This window comes from Dama dama, chromosome 27 (genome assembly GCF_033118175.1).
Source record: "Dama dama isolate Ldn47 chromosome 27, ASM3311817v1, whole genome shotgun sequence".
In the NCBI taxonomy this organism is placed as follows: Eukaryota; Metazoa; Chordata; class Mammalia; order Artiodactyla; family Cervidae; genus Dama; species Dama dama.
In genome coordinates this window covers 34,017,147-34,030,260 of record NC_083707.1, presented here as the reverse complement: position 1 = coordinate 34,030,260, position 13,114 = coordinate 34,017,147, and the positions used below count along the sequence as shown (strand labels likewise).

Below are 13,114 nucleotides of genomic sequence, written 5' to 3'. Positions count from 1 at the left end.
TGGAAGTTTTGGCCACAGCAATCAGAGCAGAAAAAGAAATAAAAGGAATCCAGATAGGAAAAGAAGAAGTGAAACTCTCTGTTTGCAGATGACATGATCCTCTACATAGAAAACCCTAAAGACTCTACCAGAAAATTACTAGAGCTAATCAACGAATATAGTAAAGTTGCACGATATAAAATTAACACACAGAAATCCCTTGCATTCCTATACACTAACAATGAGAAAACAGAAAGAGAAATTAAGGAAACTATAACATTCACCATTGCAACAAAAAGAATAAAATATTTAGGAGTATATCTACCTAAAGAAACAAAAGACCTATACATAGAAAACTATAAAACATTGATGAAAGAAATCAAAGAGGACACAAACAGATGGAGAAATATACCGTGTTCATGGATTGGAAGAATCAATATTGTCAAAATGACTATACTACCCAAAGCAATCTATAGATTCAATGCAATCCCTATCAAGCTACCAACGGTATTTCTCACAGAACTAGAACAAATAATCTCACAATTTGTATGGAAATGCAAAAAACCTTGAATAGCCAAAGTAATCTTGAGAAGGAACGGAACTAGAGGAATCAACCTGCCTGACTTCAGACTCTACTACAAAGCCACAGTCATCAAGACAGTGTGGTACTGGCACAAAGACAGAAATATAGATCAATGGAACAGAATAGAAAGCCCAGAGATAAATCCACGAACCTATGGACACTTTATCTTCGACAAAGGAGGCAAGAATATACAATGAAAAAAAGACAACCTCTTTAACAAGCGGTGCTGGGAAAACTGGTCAACCACTTGTAAAAGAATGAAACTAGAACACTTTCTAACACCATACACAAAAATAAACTCAAAATGGATTAAAGAGCTAAATGTAAGACCAGAAACTGTAAAACTCCTAGAGGAGAACATAGGCAAAACACTCTCTGACATAAATCACAGCAGGATCCTCTATGACTCACCTCCCAGAATATTGGAAATAAGAGCAAAAATAAACAAATGGGACCTAATGAAACTTAAAAGCTTTTGCACAACAAAGGAAACTATAAGCAAGGTGAAAAGACAGATCTCAGATTGGGAGAAAATAATAGCAAATGAAGAAACAGACAAAGGATTAATCTCAAAAATATACAAGCAACTCCTGCAGCTCAATTCCAGAAAAATAAATGACCCAATCAAAAAATGGGCCAAAGAACTAAACAGACATTTCTCCAGAGAAGACATACAGATGGCTAGCAAACACATGAAAAGATGCTCAACATCACTCATTATCAGAGAAATGCAAATCAAAACCACAATGTGGTACCATTACACGCCAGTCAGGATGGCTGCTATCCAAAAGTCTACAAGCAATAAATGCTGCAGAGGGTGTGGAGAAAAGGGAACTCTCTCACACTGCTGGTGGGAATGCAAACTAGTACAGCCGCTATGGAGAACAGTGTGGAGATTTCTTAAAAAACTGGAAATAGAACTGCCATATGACCCAGCAATTCCACTTCTGGGCATACACACTGAGGAAACCAGATCTGAAAGAGACACGTGCACCCCAATATTCATCGCAGCACTGTTATAATAGCCAGGACATGGAAGCAACCTAGATGCCCATCAGCAGACGAATGGATAAGGAAGCTGTGGTACATATATACCATGGAATATTACTCAGCCATTAAAAAGAATTCATTTGAATCAGTTCTAATGAGGTGGATGAAACTGGAGCCCATTATACAGAATGAAGTAAGCCAGAAAGATAAAGACCAATACAGTATACTAATGCATATATATGGAATTAGAAAGATGGTAACGATCACCCTATATGCAAAACAGAAAAAGAGACACAGATGTACAGAACAGACTTTTGGACTCTGTGGGAGAAGGCAAGGGTGGGATGTTTCGAGAGAACAGCATTGAAACTTGTATATTATCAAGGGTGAAACAGATCACCAGCCCAGGTTGGATGCATGAGACAAGTGCTCAGGGCTGGTGCACTGGGAAGACCCAGAGGGATTTGGTGGAGAGCAAGGTGGGAGGGGGGATCGGGATGGGGAATATATGTAAATCCATGGCTGATTCATGTCAATGTATGGCAAAAACCACCACAACACTGTAAAGTAATTAGCCTCCAACTAATGAAAATAAATGGGAAGAAAAAAAAAAAAGCAAAAAAAAAACAAACAAACATAACCTGGAAATTCCCCTTTCCCATCCTGGTCATCCTCCTATTATTCCTAATCAGCCAAACCAGAAACCTAGATGTCATCCTAGCCCTCCTCTGCCATCACCTCCCTCATCTACTTACAAAATCCTATTGACTTTACCCCATAACAGCTCTGAAACCTGAAGCCTTCCCTTCCATCCCTCTGCCTAATTCAGCCTCCCATCATTCCACATCTAGATCACAGCATCAGTTTCTTAAATGGCTCCCCTTTCTCTCCAGGGTTGCCCTGCACTGTCTATTTTCCATGCTGCAGCCAAAGGGTTTGTTCTAAAATGCAAACCTAATTGTGCTCCTCACTTGTTTTAAGAACAGTTGATTCCTCCTGATGCCATAGGCAGCAGCTCTCAGCCCCCTTGCTACGCCAACACACCTGGGGTCATGAAGTTCTCAGGAGACACATTTCCTCAAGTGCAAAGTTCAGGCGGGGGGCACAGGTGACAAAATAAACACCCCTCCCCTCCCAGTACAGACAGCACAGCAAAACACCAAATGAATCATGGGTATTATACGGTCTTCTTTCTGGTGGCTCAGACGATAAGGAAGCTGCCTGCAATGCTGGAGACCCAGGTTCAATCCCTAGGTTGGGAAGATCCCCTGGAGAAGGGAATAGCAATCCACTCTAGTATTCTTGCCTGGAGAATTCCATGGCCAGAGGAGGCTGGCTGGCTACAGTCCATGGGATCGCAGAGTCAGATGTGACTGAGTGCCAAATGAGTGACAGGTACTATAGGCACAACTTTATCCTGTTCTGCAGTAACTGCTTTTACTCTATTTTTGGTGAGTCATTCATAAATTTCAAAATCTTTTATTTGTAGTTATGACTTGAGACACCTCCCCTCCAGAGGTGATTACAACACATCCACGCGTTGGGACATGACAGTGGAGATCCCCTGGCCTAAAGGACGAAGTCACTTGCATGGGACACACAAGCCTCCCAGGACCTGCAGCCGCCCCTCCCAGGGTCAGCTCCTGTTCATCTGCCAGTGGCAGCCACATTCCAGCTCCACTGAACTGGCCACAGCCTCGGCAATGTGCCAGGTTATTTCACACTTCTTAGAGTCTGCACATGTGGTCCTCTTGACCCATAACATCTTCCCATCTCCTCTGTGTTGGTGGACACCTGCCCATCATATAAGATCCAGGTTTTATGTCTCCCTTGTGGAGCCTTCAATGACTCCACCAGGCAGCATGGAAATACATGGAGTTGTGTCCTCCAACAGCTTGGTCTAGAGCAGTGGATCTCGATCGTTTGGATCTTCCCCCCAGGGGACACTTGGCAGTATCTGGAGACATTTATGGTTGTCACTGCTGGGGGTGGGGGAAGCATTGCTACTGGCATCTGGTAAGTAGAAGCCAGGACGCTGCCAAACACCTTGTAACATGTTGGCCAGCCTCCCACAAGAGTTAACCAGATCAAAACGTCAATAGTGCTGAGGCACAGGAACCCTAGTGTAGTGGGAAGTAAGTGAATGAACCAGTAAATACAATAAGGTGTGATAAAGTCCTAAGGGGAAGAGTACCAGGCAGCATGAAACACCCTAGCAGGGAGCAATTAATCTAGTCTAGGGAGCTGGGTAAGTTTTCCTAGAGAAACTATTGGGTTGGCCAAAAACTTCATTTGGGTTCCCCAAAAACTTCATTTGGGTTCCCCCATACAATGGTACGAAAACCTCAATGGACTTTTTGGCCAAGCCAATAAATCTGAGCAGATGCCTGTTCGAAGCAGGAGGCCCAGAATGGACAATGGCTCACAGGTGAGAGAGTGGCTCCAGCAAAGCTTCTTGCTGTTGTTGAACTGCTCAGTCGTGTCCAACTATTATGCCACCCCATGGACTGTACCCTGTCAGGCTCCTCTGTCCATGGGATTTCCCAGGCAAGAATACTGGAGTGGGTTGCCCTTTCCCTCTCCAGGGGATCTTCCTGACCCAGGGATCAAAGCTTCGTACTTGCGTCACCTACTTGGCAGGTGGATTCTTTACCACTGAGCCTCGGGGGAAGCCTACAGAGGAGGAGGGTAAAAAGCAATTCAGGTGACCACAACATCCTTTCCCACCTAAATTCCCTAAGTCCCCCAACCTGGACAGAAGTGAAAGGACAATCAGGGTCAGAAAAGGAGAAAACAATATCCCAGCTTTATTGACTAAAATATACACAATCATGGATGATAGCCTTTAAAATTTTTGCTATGAACTATTAGCGAGAAACTTGACAGTGATTGTAAAGTTCACCTGAAACAACATATTGGTGATAATATTATAAAGAACAAAAAATTCAAAAGCATAAAACAGTAAGTGGTGATAAAACTTCTTCCCTTCCCTGTCTGCTATATGCACCATGTCCATCTTTCCCTATGGTAATCAGTCTTACTAGGATCTTCACCTTTTTAAGACTTTTTTGATGTGGACTATTTTTAAAGTCTTTATTGAATTTGTTACAATATTGCCTCTGTTTCATGTTTTGGCTGGGAAACATGTGGGGTCTTAGCCACATGACCTGGAATCAAACCTGCAACCCTTGCACTGGCAGACACAGTCTTAACCACTGGACCACTGGGAAGTCCTCTAATGATTTTTTTTTTTTTTTTTCTGCACCATGCAGCTTTAAGACCTTATTTTTCAGACCAGGGACTGAACACCGGGCCACAGCAGTGAAAGCACTGAATCCTAACCAGTGGACCACCAGGGAATTCCCAATCTTTTTTTTTAAATGAGGAAAACATACACATATTTCTAGAAGTTGGTAGTGTACTACAATGTTTTGGAGAGATCTTGAAGATCTCTCCTTTTCAATACACAAGAGTTTCCTTACTTCTTTTTAATGTTCGAATGGTATTCCACAAGGAATACAGTATAATTTATTTAATTGATTCTATATAGATGAAAATTAGGCTGATTAAAAATGCTTGTCACAAACGGCTGTAATGTTTCACATGTATATCCCTGCACATATTTTGTTTACATAAACGCAAGTAAATCTGTCAGGTAGATTCCCAGAAGTGGAATTGCTGGATTGAAGGATTCAAACCATTGCCATATTGCTATATTCTACCAAAATGCCAATCACCGACATTGTGCCAATTATCAACATCAACAGTTTTCCACCTATAATCAGTGCATGACAGCATGAGAGTACCTGCTTTTTTTTATTGTTTGTTTTGCTGTGGACCATTTTTAAAGTCTTTATTAAATTTGTTACAATATTGATCCTGTTTTTTCAGGTTTTGACTTTTTGGCCAAGAGGCATGTGGAATCTTATCTCCCCAACCAGGGATCAAACTCACACCTCCTGCATTGGAAGGCAAAGTCTTAGCCACTGAACCACCAGGGAAGTCCCTAGAGCACCTACCTGCTTTCTACATCCTCATCAACATGATATTATCAAATTTTAAAATTTTATTTTTCAAATCTTATTAGTAAAAATATATCTCAACACAGTATAAAATTATATTTCCTCATGAATGAAGAATATCTTTTTATATGTTCAAGAGCCCTTTGTAGGTAGGACTTTTGTTTTTGAGGTAGAGATCTAGTTTTACTGCACTGGGATTGTATAATTGCGACTCTTTTGGAAATAATTGATGCTTTGTTCATGGTGGATATTCTATGGGCATTTTAAAAGGGGGCATAATCTCTATTTTCAAGATGCTGAGTCTGATATTTATTAATTGCACTATTTATGAAATTTTTTTTCTAGTTTTTTGTTTGTCGAATTGATCTGTCATGGGAAAAAATAGTAGTAAGTTTGTCTCCTATTAGTAGTATGTTTCTATTTATCCCTGATAGTCTTGCCATTTTTATTTGACAGAGATGATGCTCTGTTGTTTGGTTGACAGATATTCATCCCTATTTCATTTGCATTTTGAACTCCACGCTCTAGTGTTACAATGTGTCTTTTCATTTTGAACTGCATTGCTTAGCAATGTAACACATATTTCTTTGTTTACTTAATGCTCTTTGTCTTGAATTCAATCTTGACTGATATTAAGATGTCTATCCCTGCTTTTCTGTATCCATTTGTGATACTTAAAAAAAAAAAAAAAGGAAGAGGAGAATGAGGGATGTTGTGCTCTACCACATATTTAAGTACTATAATAATGAAAACAATTTAGCACTAGTCCCTTTTCATAAAAGCTGACAAACAAGCACTCAAAAATAGACCCTAGGAAAATGACCTCACATATATTAACAACCTAAAAGCAAAATGAAGGATTATACAACAAAATATAATAAATGGGGCTAGCATAAATAAAAACCATGAGGGGGGGAATGATTTCTTCACATTGAACCATACACTAAAATAAACAAATAATAATTAAGAATTGAAAAAAGTTTTAGTGACATATAGGTGAATATTTATATGATATAGTGATGAGAAGAATAAGTATAAAAGCAATAGTGCATGCTAAGTCACTTCAGTCATGTCCAACACTGTATTACCCCATGGACTGTAGCCCACCAGGCTCCTCTCTCCATGGGATTTCCCAGGCAAGAATACTGGAGTAGGTTGCTATGCTCTCCTCCAGGGGAATCTTCCTGACCCAGGGATCAAACCCACATCTCTATGTCTCCTGCATTGGCTGGCAGGTTCTTTACCACTAGTGCCACCTGGGAAGCCCCTAAAAGCAATGATAGCTTTCACAAAGGAAACAATCAATATGAAAATAAAATATTTTTTAAAAAGCTGGGGGACGAAAAAAAAAAAAAAGCTGGGTGGCGGGTGGTTAAGGTAAAAGGGGGAAATGTGAGCACCAGAGCACTCCATGCTGTGGCTCCAGTATCTACTCTACAGACCTGACTCTACACCATTTTCTGTCTTCTTTCTAACAGTGTCCCTTAGTTTACAAGACCACATTCTGGATGCATCTGTGTTTCTCTCTGCTGCTTCATTCCTATGTTCAAACAATGAATTGTCTATAATGTCACTTAAAAAGCCCAAATAATCAAAATAATTATAAACAAAATGAAATGCCAAAGAATAAATTGAAAAAAAAAAGAAATTTCAATAAATATGACAAAAAAAGTTGTGGACATCCTTAAAATATGAAGAATTCATTAAATTAATAAGAAAATACTAAAACCCTAGTTAAAAAAAAAAAAAGAGCAGTAAAAGGATAAGAAACCAATGCAATATTGTAAAGCAATTATCCTTCAATTTAAAATAAATCATAAAAATAAAAAGATAAAAGGCACAAAAACACAATTCTGAAAAAAGAGATACAAGTGGATAACATAAGAAAACCATCCAGCTTCACAAATAATCTAAAAAATGGTAAGGCAAAGCAATGTGCTATTACTTTTTGCTCATGAAATTAGCAGAGAGGGGAAAAAAATGAGCCATACTCTGAGCACAACTCAAAATATCATAGAAACTTTCACACACAGGCTGGGTTACCATGTAAATTGATAAAACAATTCTGAAAAAGAAATTTTTAATATTCAAGCAGATGACTAAAGAAGTTCATGTTCTTTAATCTAAATTTCTTATACAGGAATTTAGTCCAAAGAAATAGAAATTTGGCAGATTTAAGTGCAAAAAAAAAGTCTGAAAATATTGTTGCATTTATACCCCCCAAAGGGGGCACAATTTAAATGCCATGAATAGAACAACTAAATAAATTACAGTATGTCTATCTAATGAAAAATCTATGCAGTCATTAAAAATATTTTAATGATGCTAGTTGGACATTTCCTACAAATGTATATAAAAGATACTCACCCTTGGAATAACGTAGGGTAGGTAAATTTCAAGACAGACAGGACATACTGAAAAACAAATATCAAATTAATGGACATTTTCAAATTATAGAGAATTGATAGACCATATAATCAAGGAAATCCCTACTAAAGAAACATAAATACACTCAAGTTTCAAAAAGGCCTTTCTTATTCCTCCCCAAAGAAATCACACAGTGGGGAAAAACAATGACCTTACAATTTATACTAAAGAGAGGGGCTAAGTGAAGTCAGAGAGACAAGTATTATATGCTATCACTCATGTGGAATGTATTTTTTTTAATGACAAATGAACCTATAAAACAAAAACAGACTTACAGATATTGAAAAGAGAAACCTGTGGAAGAGGGATAAATCAGGGCTTGGGATTAACATATACATATATATGAAATAGACAACCAGCAAGGACCTACTGTAGAGCCCAGGGAACTCTACTCTGTATTCTATGATTACCTATACAAAAAAAGAAGCTGAAAAAGAAATGAGCATATGTATAACTCAATGACTTCACTGTACAATTGAACCCAACACAACATTGTAAAACAATCACACTCCAGTAAAATTTTTTAAAAAGGGGGTGAGGGAAGCTGCTTTCCCCAGGGTCACCAGAAGCCTGACCACCTCTCAGCTGGGGATGGAACAAAGTGGAACATACAACAGCTGGGCCAGATACTGTGGCCAGCTGATCCCTCTCAGCATTCCCAGACCTTGCAAGTGCCATGCTATACCTGTGGCAGCTCCAGAGAAAACTGGAAAAACCCCTGGACACAGTCAGTTTCTTGGAGTATCCACTTGATAAAGTAGATATATTGCCCAGTTTACCTAAAAATTCACTGCCTTCTGTGTTTGTCATCCTATTCATTCTTTCCTTTGTTTTCCTTCCACTTTTGTTTGCTTTTTCATTCTTAGGATTTTTTTTCTAACTAATTCTGCTCAGGTATCTAACACGTTAGGTGTGTTTTTTAAGGGTTTGTTTGTTTGTTTTTTAAGCCAATTCAACTAAGATCAACTTGTATTTCTCTTATGTCTTTTAACCAAATTTACAGCACATTATGAACAGGAGAACTGTATTTTGTCTTTCTGGGTATCTTTTTCTATTTTTTCTATGATGGAACACTTAAAGAATTTTTTAAAAGCCTAAAGACCATTATATGGCTTTAAGCAAGGACACCACTAATTCTTCACATGATCTAAAAAGTGCAATGCTGCTGCTGCTAAGTCACTTCAGTCATGTCCGACTCTTAGTGACCCCATAGATGGTAGCCCACCAGGCTCCCCCATCCCTGGGATTCTCCAGGCAAGAACACTGGAGTGGGTTACCATTTCCTTCTCCAATGCATGAAAGTGAAAAGTGAAAGTGAAGTCATTCAGTTGTGTCCAATCCTTAGTGACCCCACTGACTGCAGCCCACCAGGCTCCTTCGTCCATGGGATTTTCCAGGCAAGAGTACTGGAGTGGGGTGCCATTGCCTTCTCCGGAAAAGTGCAATAGACTGGTATTATACAAGGTTACATTTCTATTTTTTTCCCCCATGGATTAATCAACCTGTAATTCCCCGTGTATGAATTTCTAAATGTTACAGGTATAGTTACCTGCCTATGCTCTGGTGTATATATCCTAGAGATGGACCTTCATTCTTCTTTGAAGCCTATTTACTCACGTTAAGTCAATATGTTCCTCTGCACTTTCCTCTGATATTTTATTTGTAACATTGAGACAAGGGAAGGATTATGTTAGCATCTGGACCATGTCTTGCATCATCCTGAACAACCTTCATGAAGACAATAAACGCTCATTCATTGCTATTTGCTAGTAGTTCTTTTCTAGAGAAACAGGGTTTTAGGTTTGCTTTTTTTCCCCCCACAAGGGGGAGTGGAAAGAGAGTAGTAGAGACCCTACAGTGGGGAAAGGGGATCCTAAGCCCCCTATCATCACTTTGGCTTGGCATCTACCCCAGAGTCCAGGACAAGGGGTGATATCCCACCCTAGCTTACAGGGATCTAACATTTCTCTACCTAGTGCCAAACCCAAGGCTCCCTCCTAACAAAACAAAAACACGGTACCACTGCTTTTCTGACTTTTCATCAAAAGGGTTTTATGACATTAAACAAAATTAGGTTAACGTTTTATTTTTTAATAATTTCACGAAAAACTCTTAAATATATTCGAAATGCCTGGGATGGAGTCACAAGAAAAATTGGTTTGAGAATCAGTGGTGTGAGGCAGAGATGGAGATGGACTGATATCTTGTATTTAAAGGCTTCTGGAACCTTGGTGGTTCTGGGGCAGGGGTATGTTTAGAAGAGAGAGCAAAACGTGCATGATTTCTTCTCCTACTCTTCCTCCTAGAGGGAACAGGGGCCAACAGCTTTCCCGTTCCCAAAAAAGTAGTCCACATATCCAAAAATGAAGTTCCTGGGAATTCACCAGTCAAAAATCCAGTTTCCCAGTAGATGTAAAGAATGTATGACAGCACGAGAAACAAGGACAGTACTGTCCAACAAATCTTCCTTCTAAAAGAGCATCGTGCAGAGTTGTTTTCTTCTCCATCACCATCAGGAACAAATCAGATAAAAATCGGGAGGCAGTATTTGGTCCACACACCATTTAGGAACTCAGATCCCCCACGGGCAATCATCACCACCCCGCCCCCGCCCCTCCTCACCTTGTTTGTGAGGTAAGAAGCCAGGTAGCAGGTACAAAACGTGAGGCCGACCAGACACTTCTTCACGCACATCTGCTAACTTGCGCCCCTTCCCAGGGACCCCCCAGAAGCCCCACTGCCGCCACCAGAGCCGGGCCAAAGCCCTTGCTGCCAGGACCGCCACGTGGCTGCGAGCTCCGCCAATCGGCGCAGCGACCGCCCCCGGTGCCTGCCTCTTAAAGGGGCCGCGCCTCCTCAAGAACTCCCAGGCTCGCGGTGGGCGGGGCCAGCTCCCCAAGATGTGGAGGGAGGAATAAGGTTCACTAAGGCCGAAGCGACTTAGCCGCAGCCGCAGCAGCAGCCGGGCTGTGACCACCTGTAGAGCAAGAGCGGGTACTCCTTATAAAAAGGTAGAAAATGGTGTAAGAGGGGAGAAAAGCAGCTGACAGAACAATTCACAACAGTCTATTAACACTGAAAGAAAAATGTTCAGAGCTAGCCCGCTGAATCCTGAGTAAACTAAATGAACAGAAATCCACTCAGATATATTTACATATTAAAATTCACATTTTTATTGCATTAAAAATATCAACATATAATTTGCTATATAACTATTTTAACCATTTTTAAGTGTATAGTAGTGTTAATTACATGCACATTGTTGTGCAACAGATTTCTAGAACTTTTGCATCCTGCTAAACTGAAACTCTACACCCAGGGAACAGCTTCCCCTGGGGCCCCTGGGAATGGGAACCACCATTCTATTTTCTTCCTACTGCTTGGGATACCTTATCTGAATGCAATCAAGAATATATATTTTATTAAAAATTATTCTCCCTTTATTTATCTTTTATAGTTAGAACATTCAGTTCAGTTCATCCGTGTCCAACTCTTTATATCAATTTAAAAAATAATTGTAAAGGGAACAAAACAAAATATTTGTTGTTAGAAAATGGCAACCAGCAATTACCTAGCAGTCCAGTGGTTTGGACTCCAGGCTTTCAATGCCAGTGGCCCAGGTTCAGTCCCTGTTGGGGGAACTAAGATCCCACAAGTCACACGGTGCAGTCAAAAAAAGAAAGAAAGAAGGAAAATGGCAATGGGTTGCATAGGGTTCAAAAATCACTGTGTCCCAATTGAACCTAACCGACCTATATCCATAACACCCCACTATAGAAAACTTAGGAAAATTCTGTCATCACTAAACATATTATAGACTTTCCTACCCATATACCTAGTTTTATGCTGTTCATTTCAGCTAAACTAGCTTCATAGCTTCTCTCCAAATTGGTTGTCTAATTTGGTAGCACCTCCTCCATGCAGCCTTTCCAGATTTCTCCAACCAGCAAAGAATCCTGAAACATTCACTGTCTATAGCTGTCATGTGGCAATTAATCATGCACTCTTTTGAGACAGAAGTGTTGTATTGTCATTCAACTTTGTTATGTGAATATGTTATCTCTCCAACGATATCTCATAGTTTTCTTCTTCTCCCACAGGACTTTAGGAATGTTGTAAGTAGTTATTGAATATTTGTTGATTGCTTGAAACAGTTACTTTCAAAATTGACAACTAATTTCAATAAGAAAGAGTAAAGAATTTTAATTCTGTTCCCTTTAGAGACTGAAGAATCTGCTGATTCCATGTGCTTAGGGAGTACAAATTCTAGACTAGATCATCTCAACTGAGCACCAGTGAGTTTATCAGCAGAGATGATAGGAGTAAAAACTGAAACTAAATCTTTTAAACATTGTATTTATTCCACTTCACAGCAAAATGGCCATTACCCCACTCAAGAACTCACTATTTAATAATATAGGACTAAACAAAAAAAAAACAAGTAACATACAACAACATGCTGTTGTTGGTAAACCACATTTTTCCTGTTAATAATATTTGTAAATGTAAGCTGTAAATATTGTAAATTTCTATCTTCCCTTTTAAGGAGCACATAGTTGATGGTATAAAGTATATACCTTAACTGTTGAGACACAACCATTAGGATTGTTAACTCACAAACTCTGTTCTAACCTGAATTCCAACTCAGGATAAAGAAACTTCCCTTGTCCCCACAGCCTGCCCTCTCTCTTCCTTGTCTGAAGTAAAGCCTGCGTGTCCTCTCAGACTATTCATTTCTGTCTGGTGTGCAAGGCAGGGGAGCCAGCTGGCACGCCTTGCTTTGTCCAGCGCAGCTACTAAAATGTGACTCCTGCTATAAGGCTATCCCTCTGACATCTCTGCCTGTCTCTAAGATTCCGGAGCAGAACATCTACCGACCTTTCTGGGTTACAATCTGCACATTTTCTGAAGACCAGCACCTACTCACACTCTTCCATTCCACCCCAAGCCCTGCAGTCTTGCTGGGTAATTTCAAGGTCCACGTGGATCACCCATCTAACATCCTGGCATTTTACTCTGCTCCCTTAAGCTGCCTGACCTCGTCTTCACCAAGGTTTCACTGTGGTTTCCTCTGATCTGAGAATAGCCAGTATCTGCTTTACCCCTAAAACAC

At 39.9% G+C, this 13,114-nt stretch overlaps 1 protein-coding gene across 7 annotated transcripts in view; it reads right to left on the bottom strand.

Moving 5' to 3' along the window:
* Positions 1-10,770, bottom strand: part of TMEM241 (transmembrane protein 241) — a 114,748-nt gene extending 103,978 nt beyond the window's left edge. For all 7 annotated transcript variants that reach the window (XR_009690810.1, XR_009690811.1, XM_061131034.1 and 4 more), the window contains exons 1-2: positions 10,624-10,770; positions 7,942-7,988 (exon numbers count right to left, since the gene is read on the bottom strand). Coding sequence is in view for 5 of the 7 variants with exons in the window: in XM_061131034.1 (XP_060987017.1) it covers positions 7,942-7,988; positions 10,624-10,695 (119 nt within the window). In the remaining 2 variants the exon portion in view is untranslated. The remainder of the gene's footprint in view (positions 1-7,941; positions 7,989-10,623) is intronic.
* Between the last annotated feature and the right edge of the window lie 2,344 nt (positions 10,771-13,114).